At 41.1% G+C, this 26,031-nt stretch overlaps 1 protein-coding gene across 5 annotated transcripts in view; it reads right to left on the reverse strand.

The window, feature by feature from the left end:
- Positions 1–26,031, reverse strand: part of LEF1 (lymphoid enhancer binding factor 1) — a 121,952-nt gene that overhangs the window by 17,561 nt on the left and 78,360 nt on the right. For 3 of the 5 annotated variants that reach the window (XM_049708859.1, XM_004269591.3, XM_049708860.1), the window contains exons 4-9: positions 22,217–22,349; positions 15,496–15,586; positions 13,798–13,881; positions 11,586–11,708; positions 10,396–10,558; positions 4,763–4,870 (exon numbers count right to left, since the gene is read on the reverse strand). In XM_049708859.1, the coding sequence (XP_049564816.1) occupies positions 4,763–4,870; positions 10,396–10,558; positions 11,586–11,708; positions 13,798–13,881; positions 15,496–15,586; positions 22,217–22,349 (702 nt within the window). The remainder of the gene's footprint in view (positions 1–4,762; positions 4,871–10,395; positions 10,559–11,585; positions 11,709–13,797; positions 13,882–15,495; positions 15,587–22,216; positions 22,350–26,031) is intronic. The other 2 variants (XM_004269592.4, XM_004269593.4) reach the window with 1 other exon arrangement.

A 26,031-nucleotide genomic window follows, 5' to 3' on the forward strand; every position in this document is an offset into this window, starting at 1 on the left:
TCCAGGACCCTTCTCTCCCCCCACCGCCCCCCCGACGTCAGCCCCAGGCAGAGCTCACCACCATAACGTAACTCCGCACAGGTGTCATAATGGGCTGTGGCCCTGGACCCCTCAGCCACATGGCTATCGGCTCACACGAGCACCGCCCGAGTCTCAGCACATCTCTGCCACCCAGCACATGCCTAGCACATGCCTAGAACATGCGACCGTGCCCTGACATGTCGGACTGATGTTGCTTTGTGAAATAACCTGTACTATATTCTAGGTATACATCAGTGCTTCAAGAGAACTTACATTTATGGTAGACAAAAGGACCTAAGGAGTTTGAATGTATTCATGTCAGCTTAACACAAAAACAAAATTCATGTGTAGTAAACACATATAAAATTTTCATTAAAATCATATATAGTACTTGGGTTTTAAGCACCACATTTAAAAGCTCTAATAATATAAATAATACACCTAAGAAAATATGTGCACTGATTTATGAAAACCAGTTATAAAAAATGAAAGTTATAAAAACAAACTGAAGTTATAAAATCTACAATGCCATAGAATAGGACAACTTGATATTAAATCATTGAGATATATATTTAATATGATTGCAGTGAGCATCAGGATATCATTCTGACAATGAAATGCTAAGATATAGGGCATGCATCTTATTTAGACTGTATTCCTGTACTCTTATTTTAAGAATACTGTAATATCTTTAGCTAAAGTGATACCACTTGACTGACTTCTGTTTGCCTTAGTAATTAATAGGCTTATTTTGATTGTTATAAACATTTTAAGTAACAAAGCTGGGCTTCCCCTTCGTTCAAAGAGATCCTAAAATCAAGTTACGCAAACAATTTCCTTTAAAAGTTGCGCGGAGGAAAATCTTTAAAGGTAAATTCACATAACACCGGTTTTCTTTAAAACTACTCTCTTCCCGTCTCTCCACATGGAGAAAAGGGGAGAGAGCAAGAGGGAGAGAACGTGTGTTTCTTTTATCTCTTTTTAAAAGTGGAAACTCACTCCTTAAGGATCAGAAACAGAAACTTCACTCAAAGACATGATATCATTCATATATGTGGAATCTAAAATACAACACACATAAATTAGGAGGTTGGGATTAACAATATACACACTACTATATATAAAATAGATAAGCAACAAGGACCTACTGTATAGCACAAGGAACTCTACTCAGTACTGTGCAATAACCTATATGGGAAAAGAATCTGAAAAAGAACAGATATATGTATATGCATAAGTGAATCACTCTGCTGTACACCTGAAACTAACACAACATTGTAAATCAACTATACTCCAATATAAAACAAAAATGAATAAATAAATAAAAAGAAGGATGAGTTTGAAAAAATACAACACAAATGAACATATATCTATGAAACGGAAACAGACTCACAGACGTAGACAACAGACTTTTGGTTGCCAAGGGGGAGGGGGCGATGGGGAAGGGATGGACTGGGAGTTTGGGATGAGCAGATACAAACAATTATATATAGGATGGATAGACAACAAGGTCCTACTGTATAGCACAGGGAACTATATTCAGTATCCTGTGATAAACCGTAATGGAAAAGAATATGAAAAAGAATATATATATATGTATAACTGAATCACTTTGCTGTACAGCAGAAATTAACACTGTAAGTCAACTACACTTCAAAAAAAAAAAGAGAGAGACAGTCAACACACAGCACTAAATCTATGCAAAGTCACAGCACAGCAAAGCTCTCCCAGAGGTCAAAGAAGGAAGGCCACTCTCCCCTATAAGGCCAACCACATCCAAAAGAGATCCAGGACGGGGTTAGAGGAGGGCACTTCTGAAACCCTTTAGGTGGGGGACTGATCTTCCCACTTAAAGGGCATCACAAAGGCTCTATCCAGAAAATACTAATTACGGCCCAGAGGATGGAAGCCCAGTTCAGGGAGAAAAGTCTTCAACTAAAGCAGACTTCCTAAAAAGGTCCTGGAAGACTGAGCTGGTCCACCTGGATGAGGAGGGAAATGGCATAGACTGTGAAGTCTGGGGGACCTGGGTGTCCCCTGTAGCTTAGCCACTACATGGCCCTGGACCAATTACCTAACCTCCTGACAATTTAACTTCCCTCATCTGTAAAATACAATAATACTGTTGACGCCACAGGATTATTAGAAGGACTAGAAAATAACACAAAAAGCATTTAAGACAGTTCTTGACCATCGGCATATAGTATTGCGCTGGCCAAAAAGTTCATTAGGGTTTTTCCATAGCATCTTACAGTACAACCCAAACGAACTTTTTGGCCAACCCAAGTAGTTATTTAAAACAATCAAGACAACAGTTCAGGAGAGATGATGAAGCTGCTGCTCCCAAGTCACGAAAGGAGGACTCTTACTTCCTATGTCATAGTTGTATCCAATGTTTAAGCTCCAAATCCTGACCAGCAGTGACTTGGCCACACACTGGCCACACGCTGATTTACATATTGATTCATGGCTTCACCCTCGCCCTCTTTTTTTTTAATTAATTAATTTAACATCTTTATTGGAACATAATTGCTTTACAATGGTGTGTTTCTGCTGTATAACAAAGTGAATCAGCTATATGCATACATATATCCCCATATCCCCTCCCTCTTGCATCTCCCTCCTGCCCTCCCAATCCCACGCCTCTAGGTGGTCACAAAGCACCGAGCTGATCTCCCCGTGCTATGCGGCTGCTTCCCACTAGCTAGCTATTTTACGTTTGGTAGTGTATATATGCCCCTGCCACTCTCTCACTTCGTCCCAGCTTACCCTTCTCCCTCCCCGTGTCCTCAAGTCCATTCTCTACATTTGTGTCTTTATTCCTGTCCTGCCCCTAGGTTCTTCAGAACCTTTTTTTTTTTTTTTAGGTTCCATATATACGTGTTAGCATACGGTATTTGTTTTTCTCTTTCTGACTTACTTCACTCTGTGTGACAGTCTCTAGGTCCATCCACCTCACTACAAATAACTCACTTTCGTTTCTTTTTATGGCTGAGTAATATTCCATTGTATATATGTACCACATCTTCTTTATCCATTCATCTGTCCATGGACACTTAGGTTGCTTCCATGTCCTGGCTATTGTAAATAGTGCTGCAGTGAACACTGTGGTACATGATTCTTTTTGAATGATGGTTTTCTCAGGGTATATGCCCAGGAGTGGGATTGCTGGGTCGTATGGTAGCTCTGTTTCTAGTTTTTTAAGGAACCTCCATACTGTTCTCCATAGTGCCTCGCCCTTTTAAAAAAGGACAATTCCATTTAATGTGAAGTCTGTCCTCGCGGGCACTCTGAGTGCTCGTCTCACAAGAAACATGAAAATGATCTTCAAAGTTTTAAATTAAGAGCTTAAGTAATCAAAATCATTCCCCACTATAAAATATGATACAACTAATATCACTTATAATAGTCTTTCTCAGTAGTTTTTGCTGTATCAAGACTACATGAGTAAGGTATTCAAACTCTGAAGTAATAAAATAATTGGCAATATAAATGAGGTATTTTTTTCCCAATGAAATTAGTACAGCTTAAAAATATAGTACCTACTCCATCTGAATAAAATATATAATAGGCATCATGGTACGTTAATATGAAACGAACAAAAAAATGTTTTTTTACCCAGTTTTAATTAGTCTGTGCAAAACAGTCACTGGAATATATTGTTTGTAAGAAGGGTAAAATAACACAATCCATTTTGGAAAGAAATCTGACAATATATATCAAGAGGCTTTAAAATATTTAGAATCTGTACTCAGCAATTTCACTAGCGTTTCACTACAATTTCACTACTGTGAGTCTATCCTGTAGAAATAAGTCCTAAAAACTGTTATGCACAATCCACTGCAGGATAATTTCCGATTATTAACAAAAAAATAGCCAATGTCTAAAAAGCAGGGAAAAAACGGTTAAGTAAATTGTGACATTCACTCAGTGAAATACTGTATACCTGTTAAAAGTGATATACAGAAACACTATGCCGTAACAGAAAAATGCTTATTATAGATAAGAGCAAGCAGCACGATACAAAAGCATATGTAATACACAGCCACCCACCCACACATATCCAAGTAAAAGATAAAAAGCTACGCACAACACACTGCTGTAAAAAGCAATTATACTCCAATAAAGATGTTAAAAAAAAAAAAGATATGCACAGAAAAAATACTGGAAGGTAGTGTAACTAGTTATTACTAATGCTGCCTTCACATGATGAGATTATATGCTTTAAAAAAAATCTTTTTCAGGCTTCCCTGGTGGCGCAGTGGTTGAGAGCCCGCCTGCCGATGCAGGGGACACGGGTTCGTGCCCCGGTCCGGGAAGATCCCACATGCCGCGGAGCGGCTGGGCCCGTAAGCCATGGCCACTGGGCCTGTGCGTCCGGAGCCTGTGCTCCGCACCGGGAGCGGCCACAACAGTGAGAGGCCCGAGTACCACACACACAAAAAAAAACCAAAACAAAACAAAAAAAATCTTTTTCACCAACATTTTAATGATAAGGTTTTCTTCGATTTAAAAAATTTTACTTAAAAATTTCATTAGCATATAGCCAAAAAAAAGTGACAGCACAAAGCTTTCAGACTGGAATATATCCATGAAATCTTTATTATAAAGTTCATTAACTTTCAAAAATAGAGAACGGTGCCAGCATTAGATACACTCTACAACACATTTCCTTCACGAGAGCAACACAGAGGGAGAACGAGTGAGAGGAGAGAGCCGTTGGTGTGCATAAAGTGCTTACATAATTGTCTCTTGCAGACCAGCCTGGATAGAGCTGCATATGTAGCTGTCTTTCCTTCCGCGCTAATTCATAATATTTAGCCTGCTCTTCACGAGAGAGGGCATGCCACTGAAAAAGAAAGGGGAAGGGGGAAAATATCAAGTGAAAGCAAAACAGCGACAGTATTGTATGTTTCATATTTCAGACACTGAAGAATGAAAACATTAAGCATTTAAACTTCGATTTATTTTTAAATGGCAGAAGACCACGTGTCGCAGAAATCCATCTAGAGTTCGGTGGCTGGAGTGAGACTCAAACTCTGATTTCTCTATTCTGTTCTCACGTGACATGAAACCTGTCAAAGTATCCAAAGTGAAATGGCCTGTCACCCAGCCTTTCTCTTCTCCAATACAAATTAAAGAGAACATTCACTGGTGAACCTCAACACCCACCTTAGCCCTTTTTCATAGTTTGCAGCACATTCTGACATCTGAGCCCAAGCACCATTTATTTATGCAAAATGAAGTAATTTCCACAGATATATCCTCACCTCCCATGCACTCTCCCACTCTGTCATGTGAGGAATCTGAAACCTTCATCATATGATCCTGTCCATAAAGCAAGACATCAAAAGTCAGTCTGTCTCAGTCTCTTCACCCTCCCCTCACACTTATTTAAACACTAATTGTCCATAGGGAGAATACAGATAACGCTGTGTAATCAAACATGCACACTTTATGGCTGTGTTTTTTAGCTTCCTTCAGATGGAAAACAAGGAAACTGACTAAGTTTATTTTGCCATCTAGACTTTGAGACCGTAGGAGCTAATCTGGGGAACGTAGCAGCTGACACCCTGCAAATTTTCCACTTCCCTTTAGGTAACATATATTTATTTATCATACAGAGCAGAAGGGTTTATGCAGGCAAGGTGCTGTTTGGGATTTTTAGCAGCCTGTACTGGCACTTTGTGTGTGTCTGCACACAACTTACCCCAGGCCCCCAGGGAGCAGTTTCCAAGTTGGTCCCCCTACTTCCCAAATGCCAGGATCTGTTGCCAGAACATCCCAGGAGAACTGGCTGCACTTTGGGGAACCCACTGGCTGGAGGTGACGGCACAGAGGCGGTGGACCCGACGCCACACCACTGCGCAGCTACGTACACGTGCACATGCACGCGCACACGCTCTGCGTGAGCCTGGCTCCCAGTCCAGGGCTCCCAGCTCTAGGGTGTGTCGCTTCCCATTTTGCTAACTTCCCCTTAAAGGCTGGGCGATTCTTTCTCATTCACCTCTACCCTGCATATCGATTTTAATTACCCTGTTCTTGTTTTTTTAAATGATAAGACAAAAAGAAAAGAAAGGTGTGACTGGATTGGGGGAAAGGAAGGAGGAGTGAGGGAGAGAGGCTGGTGAGCGAGAAAAGGCAGCCCTCCAGGACAGCGATCCAGTGGTTAGGATGCAGCCCCCAGAGCATGGCAGGGATGCTCTCCTCAAGAAAATGAACACCTGCTGCTCTTGCCTGTTAGAAGAACAAGAACCTGATCTCAAGGAGAGCACTAAAGCACCTTCGGCCTCCTTCCATCCTCCTGTCCAGAGGCTGTGGGGCTTACAGGCAAGGCAACCAATTCCATTTCCTTTGAAAAGCCCCTTGAAGGCCAGGGCCTCTGTGCTGGATAGAGCAGATGATTTCATTTTTAATTGCTTTACACGTGCGGAGTGTAAAGGTAAGATGCGTGACCCACAGCGGGACTTGGCCTGAGTCTAAAGGCAAATCAGGTAATATGCATTTCTTTTTAAAAAAAAAAGGGCGGAGGGGGGAGAGGAGATGGGGAGGTGGCAGGAAACAACAACAACAACAAAAAACCCCAAACACCTGGGGAAAGTTACCTGAGACACAAGTCTTTGTACTAACAGAGTAATCACAATTAGTTAAGCGGAGCCTAAGGAGGCACGTCTGGGGAGCAGTGGAAGTTTAGGCAGGAAAAGTCACACTGCCTCTGTCAACTGACAGCTTTTCTAAACCTGAGGTACTGACCTAGAGACCTTCACAGGGAGCAAAAGCCGAACTGGGCACAGCGGAAAAGATCGGCCTACACTTTTTTTTTAAAAAAGACTGACCATTAGTGTTTAGACAGTTCTGGTGCTAACGTGATCAACAAGAGGCAAAGTGTTATCAAAAAGGAACAACAACAAAAAAAGAGACTAAGAGAAAAAAGGTAAGGATAGAAGTCTTACTTTGTACATCTGTTTATTCATTTGATAAATAATCTCTCTCATCCTACTGCAGTATGTCAGTATAAAGATATCTTTTTTATAAATATAATTATTTGTAAATATATTTTATAGTATAAAAAAGCTTAAATAATTTAAAGTATAATTTTAGGTAATTTATGGCAGCTTTATAACTTGCTGAGAAAATCCGGCATTGGAAATAGAACTTATCTCCCAAACACGTATGGAGGTTGGGTCTTCTACCCAAAACAAGCAGTTAATAAACAAGCATGAATTTTTCAGTTACAGCAGGAAACTTAGGTTGACAAGACCCCAGCGAACAAAACAGCAAAGTTCAAGGAGAAAAAAAAGCAGACCACGAACTAAACTGTTTACTTGCTTACCTCAGATTGCTTTTAGTTCCTTGATATTATTTCGAATTCACAAATGAAACATCATTTACCAGAGTAAAACAGTAGGTGAAACTATGTATTAAAGTTTTGCACTGAAAACAAGAATAAAGTCTGATGCAGACTAGAAAGATGATCTTTCTTGACAGGAATTTCTGAAACACAATTGACCAAAAATGCTTTTCCATCTCTTCTGCTTACCGAAAGATTCACCAAGTTTTTGGGAAAATACCCATTTAATTTGAAGAGACATTCTGACAATAAATATGCAATAATTGGACTTCCTTTAGTAGCCTGGAAGGTCTGAAAACGAAAGGCTTATTTTAAAGTAGTATTTGTGTTATTATTATTTAGAATATGAAGTAGAAAACTTTGATGCATTCATATGAACGAACATTTCTATGCTAGAAATACAGTAGAAGTGAATAAAAATCAGAAGATCAAATGCTCTAGGATGAATTTCAGGCCCACTATTAAGAATTCTAATTATCCCAATGTAAAACTTCATGATTTTAAAGCTGGGAACTTTAAAGAACTAGCAAGGACTACCCTGCCAGAGGCGGAGTTATGAAAGGATAGAAAACCTGATCTTAATCAAAGATCTCAGGGACCTATAAATAGAAACAGGTGTCCAAATTAAAACCAGAGAGAGACCTTAAATGAGAGCCATCCTTTAGGACACATGCTCTGATCTGGGGATTGTTAAGGGAGCTGAGAAAGTAGCAACTGTTGGAAATGTGCATTAAAAAGAGGAAGCATACATTCATATATTCTTAACTCTATAGAGCAGGAAAATAATTCCCACTGGAGGACCATGGACCTTTAACTCAAAAAAGAAACAAACAAACAAACAAACAAAATCTAAGAGTTTTACACAAGCGGAAATAAGAACCCGTCTTTTCCTCTGATTTCTTCTTTTAAAGGGTCAGGGAAAATCGTCATCAGCCTTTAAGCTTTCAAGGAGGAATTCTTCAAAAAATGATGGGAATCACTCATCTGCTATGATCTGGCTTTGGAAATCATTGTAATTATTGTTATTAAGTGTTTAAGAATCCACAGGGAGATAGAGTACTGTACACAGGGCACCGAAAGAGCTATAATCTACCACTGCATCCCACCCCTGAAACCCTGGTGTCTTGCAGATTGGAAATTGCTGCATTTTTATGCTCTCCAACAGGAATCGATAATACAAGAACGCCTGCTTTCCTCCATCTGCTTCCTCACGTGGACTGGTAATCTCCTAAATGTTTTCTGTTATGAATGCTGAAATGTATTAGGTTTGTAACAAACATGACAAAAATTATCAACAACAGCTAAAACATGATCTCTAGGTCTCACAAAGGTTGTCAAGACCCTCCTTCTCCTGAATGTTCATTTGCAAATCATGAATTTCTTGAGAGGTTGCAAAAACAAATACACAGGGTCATATTTTAAGAAGCTACCGGGACTTCCCTGGTGGCTCAGTGGTCAAGAATCCACCTGGCAACACAGGAGACACGGGTTCGATCCCAGATCCGGGAAGATCCTACGTGCCCCAGAGCAACTAAGCCCGTGCACCACAGCTAAAGAGCCTGCGCTCTAGAGCCCATGAGCCACAACTACTGAGCCCTCGTGCCACAACTACTGAAGCCCAGGCGCCTAGAGCCCGTGCTCCGCAACAAGAGAAGCCACTGCAATGAGAAGCCCCGCGCACCGCAACGAAGAGTAGCCCCTGCTCGCCACAACTGGAGAAAGCCCGCACGCAGCAATGAAGACCCAACGCAGCCAAAAATAAATAAATGAAAAAAAAAAAAGCTACCACACATATATGAAGAGCATCAACAAGTTAAGATGAAGCATTTCTAAAATTACAGTGTAATTACAGAAAAATGCAATTTGAAATAGAAAAATTCAAATGTTCTCCACCACCCATCAGATACCCAACTAAACCCATTTCAATCCTGAGAAAAGTACTGGGAAGGACTTGACTAGCCTCTGGGCTGGTGGCTGGACAAAGAAATCTAAGAGTGTCTGTCCTAGCTGTAAGTCCAGTTCCTGGTACATGACAGGTGCTCAGAAAAATATCTTCGCATGGGTGAAAGGAGCAACAACAAAAAGAGAGGCAGTCGAGAAACCTGGCCCATGTACACGTTAAGATTCAGAGAGCAATCCTCTAGAAAGACTTCTCAGGCCTGTGCCACTTCTTCCATTTAAAGCTTCGAGGTGGAACGATCTGCTTATGTCTTGCAAGGTGCAGCCGACGACATGTGCTTGACAGGGTTCACCCAGAAGCGTGGCTGGTCCCGCAGGCCTTTCTGTAGCCCCCTGGGTGGGCTAAGTGGTTTCCTGCTTCCGAGTGTGCACGCACACGCACGCAACGCACGCACACGCAACACACGCAACGCACGCACACACGCACTCGCACGCAACGCACGCACACACACGCAACACACGCACACGCACTCGGACGGACACACACACACACACACACACACAGCTTCACCTCACCCCGTTCATCACATGGCTAACCCCAGGCAGCTCTCAGGCCTCAACTACGTTCTCAGTGGGCCCTTCCCCAGCCACCCTGTGGTTCTTTCTCAGATCCTTGCTCTTCATACAATATTTATCACAATTTTAATTATATATATACTGGGTAATTATTCGTCTAATATCTGTATCCTGTCACAAAACTTCAAGCTCTACGAGGGCAAGCACTACATCTATATTATTCAGCAATAATTATCTAATGCCTACCACAGTGCCTGGTACCTAAAAGACACTCAAGATATATTTGTTTAAAGAATGATAATAGGACAAACAGTTATGATTTTCAGGAAGTTTTCTATGTGCCAGGTACCATCTCAGTTGCTTACAAGGCACTGTATCATTTACTCCTCCTAAAGGCTGTCGTGCTCTCTCTGTTACTCCCCGAATGGCGGTGGCTGGTGACTATACAATGATTCTATGACTACCTGGCATGTAAGTGCATTCGGGCAGATGTTACTGAAGAGGTTCCGTGGTTACCGTGAACATCTCCAGACCAGCCCACTACTTACCCTTCTGCCTAGAATCTGGTTGATAGCGGCACTTTCCTTTAGGGTGCACTCCGCTACGACATTCGCTCTCATTTCTTTCATGTATAACATAAAGGCATTCAGAGGCTTCTTGATGTGAGGTCTCTTGGGCTCCTGCTCCTTCCTCTGTTCATGCTGAGGCTTCCTAAAGGGCGGGGGTGGGGAAGAGGTGAGCCCAGTAAGGAAGACATGGCAGGAGAGAAGCAGAGCATCTGCTTTCACCACAAGTCCAGCTCAGGCTGGGACCACCCTCTGGGCTCTCTGTAAGCCCCCAGAACACCATCAGCTTAGAAGAGCACCTCATCAACTCCTTGTGGATAAGGATCCTTTGGTTTGAGGAAGTTTACCTATAGCTATGGAAGGGGTGAACACAACATGGAAATGGGCTTGTGAAGATGTTCCATCTAAGCTTTTAGATGCTCCTTGGTCACCTCGGGAAAAGCTGAACATACAGTGCGGGGGGTCAGTCCTCCTCCAGAACTGAGGTTCTTAACTTTTTTGGGGTCAACGGCCCCTCTGAGAAGCTAATGAAACCTTAGACTCTCTCCCCCAAACACACGCACACTGGTTTTGCCCGTATTTGCAGGGGTTTTATGGACGATCACGTGCTCCCTGCCACCCCATCCATCCTCCCATCCCAGTACAAACCCTAGATTAAGAAACTCAATTACTAATCTCTTCGGTCAATCTAGCCCTGCTGTAACAGCCTGGGATAACCCTGGCCCGACAGGAAATCCTGGGCTTGGTTTGCCCCTTTCCCTTGAATTCTGTGCTCTTGAAGCCTAGATGCAGGGCGACTGCCTTTCTAGAAGGAAATGCACTGAACCCTCCAATCTACTTCGCTCCCGTGCTCCTCAAGAATCGGAACCCAATTAAAGCCTTGGAGTAAATGGCTAAACCGCTCAAGTTACTCAGTCGCTATGCTCTGAAGGTCACCCCCCTTTGGTGAGTTTCCCTGGATCTTTTGAGGGCTGTGCTCCTCTTCAATCTCAGACCCAGAACCAGAGCAGTGAGAATCAAGCTTTTGAGGACAGAGCTTCTGAGGCGGGGCTACACTGATTTCCGTAATAACAGACAGGGGGCAGATTCAACAGCAGCGAAAGAGAAGAAACTGTGTGGTTTAAGTCCTTAGTACCATAAGGCACGCGCGGGTGAAGACGGGGCACACTTACACGTGCATTAGGTCGCTGTCAGTGTGCGGGTGTTCCTGTTTGACCTGAGGCGTTACGATAGCTGGATGTGGGATGCCAGTTGTGTGGGGACCGGGAGGACCAGGAATCATGTGATGAGAAAACCTAAAAGAAGGAAAGACAAGAAAACAAAATGTACCGCTGTAGCGAAAGCTAGACAGAATTTCCAAACAACCCACTGACTGCTATTGGCTGACAGTGAAAACACACCTTCACACGCAGAAGTATTAACTCTAAGTTAGAGCAGGCTGATGATTAATTTCTTTCCTTTCTGTATTCAGGTGGAAAATATTTATAATTACGTGCCACCTCACAGATTTTTTTTCAAGCTAATGGTACAATCTGGCATTTCTCCTGGGAGGGCTCTAGGCCATAGGATTTAAAAAAAAAAAAAAAAAAAAAAGTGAGTCACTTTTCTTGCAAAGCAGTTTTCAGAGAAGAATTTCAAGAACAATTACTGGAAATATAACACTATATTAAGATTTAGCTTTTTAAATGATTAAAAAATCGAAAGACATCACATTTTAAACTCTCTGTCTACATTCCTAAGCAAACCTTCACATTAAGAGTCTTCTTCTCCTGTTGGCTTTTTTCCTAATACTAGGAGAGAACAATTGAGAAGACAGGGGACAGGAAGATTTGTTCAGTCCCCAATTTAATAAGGTCACCATCAACATCACCCCAAATAATTTTCTACACATAAAGAAAGTAGTGTTTGAGAGATCCGGACTAATGGAAAACCGATAACAAAATTAAGGGGAAGGATTTAATTAAAGGGAAGGATACAGTTCTGCTTCAAGGTAAAAACTACGTATGCTAAAATGAAGGCTTTTTCCCAGAGTATACTTGTAGAGCATTAAACAAATCTTAAAATATCCAACTACCATCCAACACAAAGGAGGGAAACTGCCATGCAAGAAAAATAAAACAAATGAAGACAGTACTTTCAACAAGCTCTTTGGATAAGTTTGGATACGCTTTAGAAATTTTTGTTTTTCAAGCTCTTTTAAAGTCAACAATTTAATTCAACAAAAACAACTTTCTCAGGTCTTTTCATCGCCGCCTGTACAGTTAATTCCTTCTTCTGGGAAGGAAAGAAGGGACTCTGCTTGGATATGTAATATTTCAGAAACAAATTTTTAAAAATTAAGGAGGTATGGGAAAAATACAAACATTTGATCAAATCATCATGCTCTGCTAACTGTACCATTTGCAAAAATACATGATGCTGGTTATTTGCCCGTGAGAAAATCCCGTCGTCACACAATTCTTACAATGTTAAAAAAAAGTGTACAGAGAGATTTGGGGGGAAGGATAATAATTTCATCCTCTCGCAATCAGCTAGATTTACAACCTACTGAAAAAATAACGTTTCTTAAAAAGCTGAAATTCGCCACAGAAAACTGCGAATTTCCTACCGATGTAAAAAAGTAAAGATTCACAACCAGTTACTAACCCAACAGTTTGACTTCTAGCATGTTAATGCTAGCTCCCTTGAAAAAGCCACATTGAACACGCAGATGACACACCACAAATGTGTGTGTACATCAAAGCACAGGGCACAGAAGCCATCCTTTCCAGAGGCAAAAGCATTACACACAGCGGTGTGGCACAGCAGACCTCACAGAGCTTCGCTTGCACCAACGTGTCCACACGGGGCCTGATTCACACACTAGGACACGCAGCCCCGTATAGCCTGACAGCCTGTGAGCACCGTCCCTTCTCTTCCGACGGCCTTGGTCCCGAAGGCTCTAGACTGGGCGTTTTCAAACACTGGCACGTGAAACGGATACAACTTTCCTCATAGAGAGCAAATTAGAAAACTCAGATCAAACCAGTCTCTATTCTCCCCCCCGACCCCACCCCCATCATATTTTGAATCGAACAAGCTCTTCTGATAATGTCCCCTCTGGGGACGTTTCCCGTCCCACAGTCAGGTGGCAGCGAAGTCTTCTGGAGGGAGACGCGGGTTCCCGGGGCGGCCGAGTCCATCCCCCTGGTGGGCGTGACTGGCGCTGCTGGGGAAGGACCCTCCGGGACGCCTAGTGTGGGAGCCAGGCACCCTGCGCAGACAGACGCGCGGGCCCGAGCCGTGCACCCGCCCGGCCAGGACCGAGAGGCAAGCAGAGGCGCGCGAGCTGCAAGCGCAGGAAGGGCAGCCTGTCCTGGAGCGCCCGGTTCCACCTCCACCTACCTGGACATGGAAGTGTCGACTGACAGGGAGGATGGGTAGGGTTGCCTGAAGCCTCCCGTGACGGGATATACAGGCTGACCTTGCCTGAGGTCACAGAAGAAAGGAACCCATCAATGACAAAGCATGACTTACCAACCAGCAGTAAGAGTTTCAGGAGGGGAGGAACTCAACCAGAATTTGGGGGGAGTGTTACCAGGGCATTGCTTCAGTCACCCGGCTCCTTCCCTTCCTGGACACCCTCCGCCCAACCAAAGCATCGTCTGCCTTGAAGGAAATCTCCCACCGCAGTCCGTGAACGACCTGTCGTCTATCCCTTCCCCTCTCCCATCCCCACGAATGCTCTGAACAACAGGTAAACAATGTTTTTACTGAATATAACAGAACCTGAGAATGGTGAGATACTCCTTTTAGGTTAGTAGATTCTTTATCAGAATCTTTGAGCATTTCAGGGAAGGGAAGAAAGAAGGAAATAAAAGTTTATATAAAAATGAACAAAGTTTTTAAAACGCTGCACTCCCCCCCCCTTATATATCCATGCTACAGGGAAGAAATAAAAGATCGATTCATCGGAGTTATTTTCTCTCTCCTCTGAGAATTCCATCTCTCCCTCTGCTTTTCCTACATCTCACACTTTGCATTTACACGGTCTTTATTTCCAGATGCCACTGATGCAACTCGGCCCAGGATTATTGCCCCTGAGTAGCTAAGTTCAGAGAGAATAATTGATGTAGCTTTGAAAATATCTGCATAATCAATTAAATTCAGACAGAGTTATTGACTGAGAGATTTAATGCAAAGAGAAGAGAGAAAGCTGGAATTTCCATGGCAGGATGAGCCTCCTTATGAAGAAGAGATAATCTAAGGATGTCAAGGTAGGGAAACTGGGGCCTTGACGTGGGAGCTGTGGGGACTGAGAGCCAGATGAAGAAAGGAGAGAAAATATCTGCTGAAGTTGCAGCGCTCTGTCCATGGAGTGAGCGGTGGGGAGAGGAGAGGAAGGGAACTGGGAACAGGGAAAGCCTCACGCTAACAATAAAATGACAAAAACAGGCTACATCACATGCAGTGATTCTTTCTTCCCTAAATACATTTCTTTTCCTTTACCTTTACAATTAAAAAAATTTGAAAGGAATGTTACGGATTTTTCAGAAATAACAAAATAGACAGCATTTGGATTCTGAAAAGAGAAGTCCAAACATCAGTTTTTCACGCCTCTGAACTCAAACTGGTGCTTATTTTATTAAAATTCAAAAGATGCTTTTGCACTTGCATTTCTCCCTAGTTATCTGTCATTTATCTCGCCCATTTATAAGCAAAGATCGATATTCAATACATCTAAGGTTATGTTTCAAAAATATAAGTTGTTCATAAAGAACTAGAAAAGAAAAATCCACACTGAACACTTTGTACAGGCATAGCAAATGCCCAAAGCCACAAATTGAATCCATAAAACTATAAGCTTCAAAGCAAATGCTACACAGCCATTTTCTACACATATTAGCAAACGAATTCAATCCATTTCAAAGTCTGTATGTTTTTTAATCTTTTAAATTGAAATGAAATAAAGTTAGCACCTTGCTTGTTGATGTGAAGTTTCTTCAACTCCAGTGTTATCATTCATAAAGCTAATTTCCATGAATGGGAAGTAGAAGAACACGTGTTCAAATGCCTGGCTAAATGTTGCAGGAAGGATCTTACCAGCCAAGAGGTGGGGTAATCTGTCCAACACCACCCGGAGACAGGGGATAGAAGGTAGGGATCTCGGGAGCTGGAGGATGTCTGGACATGCCTATTAAAAAGAACAACAGAGAGGTAGAGTTTTCAGATTCATAGGACATTCGACTTTAAGAGAAATAGAAAGGCAAGCAAATGCGTGATGTCATTAATACTTAAGCTCTAGAATGAAACTATTTATTTTTCAGATCCATTTAACAGAAGTCAGTTTGTTAACTTTTCTCAAGATTTCAGCATCTGAGAAAACAGGCATTAAGGTAGTACATCTTGAGGAGCTCCTGAAAGAGTAAATATGCTGCTAGTAAAACAGGCATCAAAATAAGACTTTAAAATTATTTAGTTTGCCCTCATTATAATATCACTTTGGTCAGGAGAATGGTAGACAATTGGTTTTGTGTAGAATGGAAAATGACAGCCCTTCATAAGTAGAAGGCCTGCCATGGTGTTCAAGGATTAGGTAAATTGCTACTTTCAGATTTTCACTGGCTCCCTTATGGACACATACATTTGGGAAATGTGATACCTCAGAGGATCAAAGATTAATTAGAAATCATCTTCAGCCCCATAATGGTCGTACTTGATATGATTCATTTGGTCTCTGCCACTTCAGCTCCAGCTAAGCTCTTCATCAAGTTGAGTCCTCTGGGCTCCAAGATCAAGCTGTTCTGGATTAGTTGTATTCCACAGAAAATGAGAGTGCCACCAAATTGTTTCTTGAGCTCACACTCCCTGGAGCACACTGCCCTATAACTGTAAAAACCACCTGAAGGGGCTTCCCTGGTGGCGCAGTGGTTGAGAGTCCGCCTGCCGATGCAGGGGACACGGGTTCGTGCCCCGGTCCGGGAAGATCCCACATGCCGCGGAGCGGCTGGGCCCGTGAGCCATGGCCGCTGAGCCTGCACGTCCGGAGCCTGTGCTCCGCAACGGGAGAGGCCACAACAGTGAGAGGCCCGCGTACCGCAATAAAAAAAAAATTAAAAAAAAAAAAACACCTGAAGATTGTACCTAATCCTAGTCCCAGATGACACCTCTTTGTTTATATCTCTTACCTTGGGTACAGAAAAGAAGGGCTAAGACGCACACATAAAAATGCAAAATAAAAACTTAGATTTAGATTTGGGGGAAAGTGCTTCGGAACAGAAAAGAGCCACATGAGTTTCTTTACATAGCTAATCTGGCTTTAAAAGGCCATTACCACGTGCAAAGACACATTCCCAGGTTTAACACCCAGCATATGCATTCAGTGGCTGTAATTATATTAGCCGGTATGCAAATTAGGTGAGTATACAGAAGATGCCCTTTAAGTATGCTGCTTTTTCTTACTATTTAAAATGTTTATGAATTTCATTTGGATCTTAAAAGATACTGAAGGCCTTGAGCATATGGGAATGGCTTAAGAAGTGTCGCCTTCAAAGTGGATGTTAATTTGACTTTGAAGTTAGGACACACTCTTTCTCAACTCTCAGAGAAAGGTCTTTAATCTTTCTCTTAACAGAGAGTTTACAGGAGATCATCTGAGGTTTTACTGTTTTTAAAAGAATCGTCTAAAATCTCCTTTTTTGATCTCTTATCACTTTCAAATTTAATGAGTATTCTTTTAATTCCTTTATATCATCAATTCACCAGAAGCACTATGTACAATGGGACCCAGGGCATTCTGCAGATCCACTCTCTCCCACTGAAGCAGAACCACTGGCAGCTGGTTTTTGGAAGCTGGAAGTTCACCTTAGCAGAGTTACCATCAAATCTCCCTTTTTTTTAAAGCGAGAAATACTGCTTCTTTTGGTCACAGTAGACCCCAAATTTCATACTCTGGGATTTTTTTTCTTGGGTCTGGGGAGGTAGGGGCAGCAGGGGTGCCTACAGTGGTGATTCTTGACGTATCAGAATCACAGGGAAGTTTCTCCAACTCGCTGCCTCCCTCACTCTGACACTCTGATACCTCTCCAAGCCTCAGGTTCTGCAGGAGGGCTGCTCCGTTTTGAAAAGAAAAACCAGGCCAACTCAGAAGAACTTGGAAAACTTCGTGGAAATTTGAACTTGAAAATCGTAATTAGAGATGGAATTGTCTTAATTGTCTCCTTTAATCCCTTTGTTGGGGAGGTGAAGTGACTGTTCAGGTACCTAAAAAATGCGATTTGTCCTGGGATCTTATCTCTGGGATGCAGAGAAGTAGCCTGCTTTCAATCACATGTCTCTAAGCAGACAAGCTTGAAAGCTTGCTCTCCACTCTAGTCCATGTTCTGAGTACACTGAGAAGGCTGCACTAGTGATTCTGTGTGGGAGTAATCTGACAGAACAAAAAATACAAACTAGCTGCATTTGGTTTCACTGCTTAAGAAGAAAGGAGGGAACTACCATTTACTCAGCACCTGCTACATGCTAGTTCCTAGGCTGGGTATTTAATTTGACTCTTCCTATTAAAAGTCTACTCATATTTCAGATACCTCTCTCTCATGGAATATTCTCTAACTTTTATTGCTCTGAGAAATCTTTCTTCTTTGAATTTACAACATTTCATTTGTACTTTTAACATGGTACTTAAGATAGTCTTCACTTGGCTTTATAGTGAGGTTGTACAAATGATTTCCTGCCTGAGCCTCGTACACTGCTTGGAAAAAAAGAGACCGTGTTTTCCCCATCTGTGCATCAAACTATGGCTGTCTCCGGACGAGGCTCTGAATATACGTCTGAGCGACTAAACAAATGAGCAGGTGAAATAAATGGACCCATTCCCCATGCTGGGTCAGTACTATAACCGTTTTGCACGTACGTACATGATGTGGCTTAGGTCATTACATGAGTAGAAGAAAGTGGATCTGTGTTTTCTAAATAGCTTATTGTTGTTTTAAGATCCCGTTTCCAAAGATTCCTAGAAGTGTGTGCCTCTCTACCAACTCCTGCGGTACTTTAGACACATTTCACATCATTCATTTAATGAGTATGTATTGAACACTTAACTATATTCTGGAGGTTCTATGCAGTATATCCTTAAAAATTTTTAAACTTTTATAAATAACTTTTATAAACACAGCCAAAATGATTCTGGTGTCAGACTGCATGGATACAGTCATTCTGCCACTCACTAGCTATATGGTCTTGAGGAAGTTATTTAATTATTATTCTGTAAAATCAGAATGAAAATGAAATAAGTGTTGTTGTGAGGAATAAATGCATTCGTATGTAATACTGAGAAGTGCTTGGTATATAGTATAAGCACTATGTTGAGTGTTTGTTGTTATTTATAAGGATACAAAACATATAAACAGGTACATAAACCCAGTATTTCTTAAAAGCTCTTTCAACATTTTTATCAGACACAATGAGTGGAACAAAATGAGGGGTATTAGCTTCCCTTGCTTTTCCTACAACTAACTACACCTACACACCTGCACCCCGCACCCTATCCCAAAACACATACTGAGGGAAACGTAAAACCTAATACGCTTCCTAATAGGAAATTAACCTCAAGTTATTTTCCTACAAATGAGAATGGGTTCTGCTGACAAGCAGTTTATATTTATCGGATAATTCCATCTAGGGTTAGAGTATGAACACGATATTCTTTTTTTTGGATTTGGGGGGGGATAAAGCTAACCAGCTTCCCAAGGAACTTTGAAATCAGCAACTCAGCACCACCATGTTATAACCAGCTGTATGTGATATACCAAAAGGCAGGCAGAAGGAGAGAAAAGAGAGTAAATGCAAGAGATCCAGTAAGACTTAGACTTTTTTTCCCTTATACTTATTTTTTGGTGATCAATGTACCCAAATATAATGATATGAACTCAAAATCATGTAAATTAGTACTTAAAAAAAAATTAGTTCTTTTTAAACCAAGGTTTTATATCCCCCTAACTACATGGTGATGAGGTACATGAAGTCCAGGACAAAAAAAGTAATTAAAAACAGGATTTTTATATTAAAACAAATGTAGACTGTGTATGGAGTAGAATGCAAAAATCACACGAATTTTTAGGACAAAATGCTTCAAAGAAACTGCAAGCAGACAATTTCTGTTCATGCCCACTAGTCCCTCCTCTAGTTCTAAAAAGTTTGTTTAAAAAAAAAAAGTTTGAGGAGTAATGATATAAAGTACAATTAGCAAGGTAGGGTAGCCGTAAGATATGGAAACAGAAGAGAAAGTGTAATTGTAATTGGTAGCTAGGCAGAAAATTGTCTGTTTCAAAAAACTGAACTCTCCTAGGGACTTCCCTGGTGGTCCAGTGGGTAAGACTCCGCGCTGCCAATGCAGGGGGCCCAGGTTCCATCCCTGGTTGGGGAACTAGATCCCGCACGCATCCCACAACTAAAGCCTGGCGCAGCCAAAATAAATAAATAAATAAATATTTTTATAAACCAAAACAAAACAAAAAATTGAACTCTCCTAGAATTCCTGAAAGAACAACTTCTGAACCATCATGTGTTACTCCTTTAAAAATTTTTATAATGTTATTTTTTTAAACAAGTCCGTTTCAAAGTGCTCAGAACAGGGACTGGGATATAGTAAGTACTATGTAATTGTTAAGTAAATAAACGGTTTAAAACTAAATAAAACATGCTGTTGGATTATTTTTGCTAATAGCTTGTTCGGGGCTTTTATATCTATCTTTAACTGTCACCCACATCTTTATGGTCCTCAGAGGCCAAGGTCATATTCATCATATGGTCCCCCTTGGCCACGGCCAAGGTCATATTCATCATATGGTCCCCCTTGGCCACGGCCAAGGTCATATTGGTCATATGGTCCCCCTTGGCCACGGCCAAGGTCATATTGGTCATATGGTCCCCCTTGGCCACGGCCAAGGTCATATTCTTGAGCTTCCCTCTCAAACTCAGCCTTCTTCCTAAGATGCCTATTTCAATTCCCTTTCTCACTACATATTCACAGACCTGTCTCTGATGTTTCTTATTCTTTGGAGGTCCTTGACAAAAGGAAATAGAGGAGAGGAAGGACTGGAAATGAGGAATAAAACAGAGACAAACCCAGAAACATCGGCCTTGATGATTTCTGCCTTCTCTAAGTAAAGGTACCTGGGCTCCACTCAAGCGAAGTCCAACGGTAACTAAGTCCTCAAACAGTCGTCTTTTTAATGAAGGTGGGAAATGAACATGATACATATTTAACCTAGAAGTGTTCACAGCAGTGGGAAAAACACCCAGCCTCTGAACTCCACTTTTTTTTTTACATACTTACTATATTTTGTTGTTCACTATCGATCAAAGATAGGCCTGGACACACGGGTGAAGTGCTGGAGGTGGCACATTTGACCCCTATATGCATCCTCTGCCTTCATGTGGTTTAACAGGACCCTTTATTTTGAATGTCTAAAGAGCCCGTTGAGGTCCAAGTATGTATGTACGTGGGAAGAATAAGGGCTATGCTGTGAACAAACTCCCCCTCAAAGTCTGCTCTAAGCTGACATGACCAGAAGGCTTGGGGAGCCCGAGCTTTGTGTCTGACAACGAACCCACACACACACCCATCAGGTTAGAAAACAGGTGTCTTATGATGTGTGTTTCTCTGTAAGTGATACAGAAGCAGAACTTGGTAATAATGTAGAGAAGCAAAATAAGCCTCATGTTGCTTTGACTTTAGACAGAGATGGTTTTGTATTTTAATTATATTTATATCTAAATTGGTGCTGGGAAACAACAAAGAGAGGAGAAAACACAACAGGGATATAAAGACCAAAAGAAATCACAAAAGGCTCAAAAAGGTAACATTTGAGGAAAAAACAATCTCCCACCTTGTCCCTTTTCTACCTTTTTTTTTTTTTTAACACTATCATCAACACCTAGTACATGCTAAAATAAACAAATACGGCAGGGGGCACTGAGGACTGAATTTGTAATATATTTTCACAACATATTGGTTTACACTGTGATCATAGATCATCAGAGCTGTCACTTGGAAATGACCCTTCAATATTTTTGTTCTGTTTTCTTTTTTTTTAATCCTGAAAAGAAAAGAAGCCAACAACAAATTCTTGTATGCTTATTAGATGTGGCACATATATACAATGGAATATTACTCAGCCATAAAAAGAAACGAAATTGAGCTATTTGTAATGAGGTAGATAGACCTAGAGTCTGTCATACAGAGTGAAGTAAGTCAGAAAGAGAAAGACAAATACCTTATGCTAACACATATATATGGAATTTAAGAAAAAAAAATGTCATGAAGAACCTAGGGGTAAGACAGGAATAAAGACACAGACCTACTAGAGAATGGACTTGAGGATATGGGGAGGGGGAAGGGTGAGCTGTGTCAAAGCGAGAGAGAGGCATGGACATATACCAAACGTAAGGTAGATAGCTAGTGGGAAGCAGCCGCATAGCACAGGGAGATCAGCTCGGTGCTTTGTGACCGCCTGGAGGGGTGGGATAGGGAGGGTGGGAGGGAGGGAGATGTAAGAGGGAGGAGATATGGGGATATATGTATATGTATAACTGATTCACTTTGTTATAAAGCAGAAATTAACACACCATTGTAAAGCAATTATACTCCAATAAAGATGAAAAAAAAAAGAAATTGCTATCAAATAAATTCCTCTCATCGCCTACAAATGTATTATGACCCACCCAGTGACATGTGCGGAGGCACTTGTGAGGTCACTCAGACTGATGAGATGAGGCTCCTTGCTTATCCAAAGCAGCCTGGGGAGGGAGGCAGGGCTCTCACCTTGTTTGGAGCTGACATCCGATGGGATGTGTGACGGGTGTGATCCTGGAGAAAAGTGCTCATCGCTGTAAGTGATGAGGGGGGTGAGAGGATGGACTGCGTGGGATGGCTGCACCACGGGCACTTTATTTGACTGCAAAGTAACCACAAGGACAGCCGTTAATATGGACGCCCAGCTCCTGTCTCCTCTCCCCGCAGAAGTCACACAGCAGCAGTCACTGGGCACCAGCACAACCCGAGAATCCTCTCCAGACCTGGACAACTGAATCATCTGCTCTACTCACTTAGATCTTCAGGATTTTCTCATGTTCGGTACTCAAGTACATCAATATCCCACCAAGAAACAACCAGTTATTTAACCAAGGCCCCTTTGGAGATTTAGGTTGGTCACTATTATTCCATATGACGTAAGTTCTAAACATACACATTTACACTCCCCTTTTGGATTATCTCCTCAGGTTAAAGTCAGCAAAGAGCTACTGGAGCAAAAGTTGTGAATGTTTTATAAACTCTTTATTCATTATATATGTTCGGCATAAAAAAGGCACTCAATAAATATTGTTCAAAGAATACATAAATGAATAAATATTGTCAACTTGAAGGGCAACTTTTAAAACAACCCAGTATATATAAATCTGCTGTATTGGTATCACCTTAGTTTATAAAATTCGTCATTCTAGAGTTGTACATCTTTAAGAACCACATTATACCATATAGTTTTATAGTTTGGTCAATCAAGCATGACCATCATTCATTATGCTTTAGAGCTGCTCAGTTCATCTTCAGGTTCTTTAGTTTCTAGAAGTCTTAATTGATAAGAGCAAGTTCCCAATCTTGAGCTTAACTGCGTAATGTGAAATATGGCTTGTCAGAACACTCTAACTTGTTAGCATTTATATTTTAACATATTTTATATGCCTTATATGTGTTTAAAAGTAAACTTTATTATTTAATTTGGAATTCTAAAACAGTAACCCGTTTTAGAGGTTCAGGTTATTTATCTGGACCTCATCAATTTGAAATCTGGAATTCTTTTGTTTGGCTAAAGTTGACCCCGCCCCCCACCCCGCCCCCAAGAAAGTGCCTACAAAGCAAATCAGTAATATAAACAAGATTCAGGCAGTTTAACCTAATCAGGGGACTGTTTTAAAAGGAACTCTACCCACCCACCCACCCCCAAGAGAGTAAACTCAACACAATTATATACATGCAAAATACGTTCCTGATTTTAAATTCATCTCCTAGTTAAAGCCGTCTCGGGAAGATCTCTATTTAGAAACACTACCGTAATAAGTAACTTGTGAATTTAAGAGGAATAGACTATAATGAATTGTAACTATTCTCTCATTCACTAGTTCAAACTGGCCTTCACCACAGCCAGTTTGAAATAGTGAGACTGTTACTGTGCTACAGACTAAAATGCACACGAAATCACTTTCTCCGGAAACAAATATCTGTTTAAAACAAATATTAAAAAAATGTAAGTGCCTGAAAACTGCACAGTGTAAACTGCTTAAAATGTAGGGACATATCTGAACGGCTGAGGGCCCATAACACACTTGTGTGTGGTGGCTGCACCTATGATGTACTCTGATTATTTCATGTTTTTTTTTTACAAATTAGGTATAAACGGTACGTGGCTCCAACAGGAAAAACCATCCTCTCAGGAAAATTAGGAATAATCATACTAGTAACACTTAATTCTCTTTACAGTTAGTAAATCTCTACACCCTATCATTACAACCTGCACCCAAAAGAAACTTAGGAAAAAAAAAAGCAAGGGGAAAAAAAAATCACACTTTTTTAGACAATAATATAATATCCATACTAGACTTTGCCCTATTTTATAATTATCAGCTTCCCTCTAATGGCAGAACTTGCGTAGCTCATACAGCCCTTGGCATTTATTAAATAGAGCACCATTATCAAAGCCACATGCCTTTTCTCCCTACACTTCTGCACAGACATCTATGCACATAAATGTGCAAAAGGTTAAAAAAAAATCTTTCAATGCTTTTCAAGGGTTAATGATGCAGTTTGTCAAATACACAGAATGAGCTTCTTAAATACTTAGAATGCTAAATGAATGCTTCTTAAATATTTAGAATGCTAGAGGAAGTGGGAGGTGGGTGGGTGTGACAATATTATTATTATAAACCCTTTTAAATACAGCAAAAATCACAACACCCAAATGCTAAAATGAATATATTTCAACTATAGTTTAGAATAACTGCTTTGAGTTTCATTTTTCAGAAGTTTCATAAGAAGCATAATCGCCAAACAATCTACTTAGATATTTTCTTGGGGTAGTTAAAAAAGCACTGCAGAAATCTTCTGGGAAAAAAAAAAAAAATGTATTTATTTTGCATGCCTTTCTCATTTCCAGAGCACCACCTTAAGGGACCTGCATTAGCAGGCAGCATCTTCTTGACGTCTGACCTATCCCTCCAGCCATATAGCTCAGAATCCGGTGCCATGAATTTTTGTTAAATTATGCTATCCTTGCTCTCCTCTTAATTTTACGGCTTTCAAGACAGATTTGCTTTCCTGTGGGAAGGAGATAAGAAGCTGAGGATTTTCATTTAAGCTCTGGCCTTGTCTTATATTTTGCAAGATGGATAGCGGAAGCAGTACTAGTAGGTGTGCTAAAGCCAACAAGGATTATGTCTATTTTTGTGGCCAAATAATAAAAGCAATATGAAATCTCAATAACATGAGCGAGCCCAGTTCTAGGGTTTATATCTTGCCTCCTGCTGATCACCTCTGCTACGTATACAAAAGGGTCCAACCGACACCACGGAGGTTCGGCACGTCGCCCTCACAGTCAAGTGTCCTCAGCCCTGGACAGTGGGCTTCCTCTGACATCAGGAGCTGCTGATGCTACACGCACACACAAGGCGAGAAGCCACGCACTGCGACTTTGTGTTAAGTTTTAAGACAGACAATATAACCATTCTTTTTTATCGCCCACCTTAGGGTTTTTTCTCTTTTTTTTGAACTTTTTATTTTATATTGGAGTACAGTTGATCAACAGTGTCGTGTTGGTTTCAGGTGTACAGCCAAGTGATTCAGTTATACATATACATGTATCTATTCTTTTTCAGATTCTTTTCCCACTTAGGTTGTTACATACTATTGAGCAGAGTTCCCTGTGCTCTACAGTAGGTCCTTGTTGGTTATCTCTTTTAAATACAGCAGTGTGTGCATGTCAGTCCCAAACTCCCAACATAACCATTCTTAATTCTAGTCTTCTCATCTCCAAATAACAATGTGCTGTATATTGGGGAGGGGAGCGTGTGAGGAGAGAAATAACTAATCGACGACTTATCTTCTATAGACAAACTTACGTAACTACATTATAATGCCTAGTTACAGGTATATATGCGGGCACATGTGTATATTCATTAAGCACCTAAAATGTGCCAAGCACTGTTCTAGTGCGGATGGCCAATACAGACAAGGTCCCTGTTCTCACGCAGCTTCCTTCCTAGGGGCCTGGAAAATGGGGATGCGAGTATTGGAGACTAAATAAATAAATAAATGTATGAAAAACAAAACAAAAACCCCAAGCAAAATCTGAAAAGACGACCTCAAGTGCTATGAAGAAGAGGAACCAGGTGATAGAAGAGACAGTGTATATCTAATCATATGCCTTCGTATCACATTAAAGCTGTAAGAAACCGAAAGTTCATTTCGTCCAAGATCCTTATTTTCTAAGACAGGAAGCTGAAAAACAGAGGTCACCAGGGAATGGGTGATCAAGCCATGACTACTGTCAACACTTACAGTAAGACAGCCTTACTCACTACACAACT

The sequence above is a fragment of the Orcinus orca genome, chromosome 4 (genome assembly GCF_937001465.1).
Source record: "Orcinus orca chromosome 4, mOrcOrc1.1, whole genome shotgun sequence".
Taxonomy (NCBI): Eukaryota; Metazoa; Chordata; class Mammalia; order Artiodactyla; family Delphinidae; genus Orcinus; species Orcinus orca.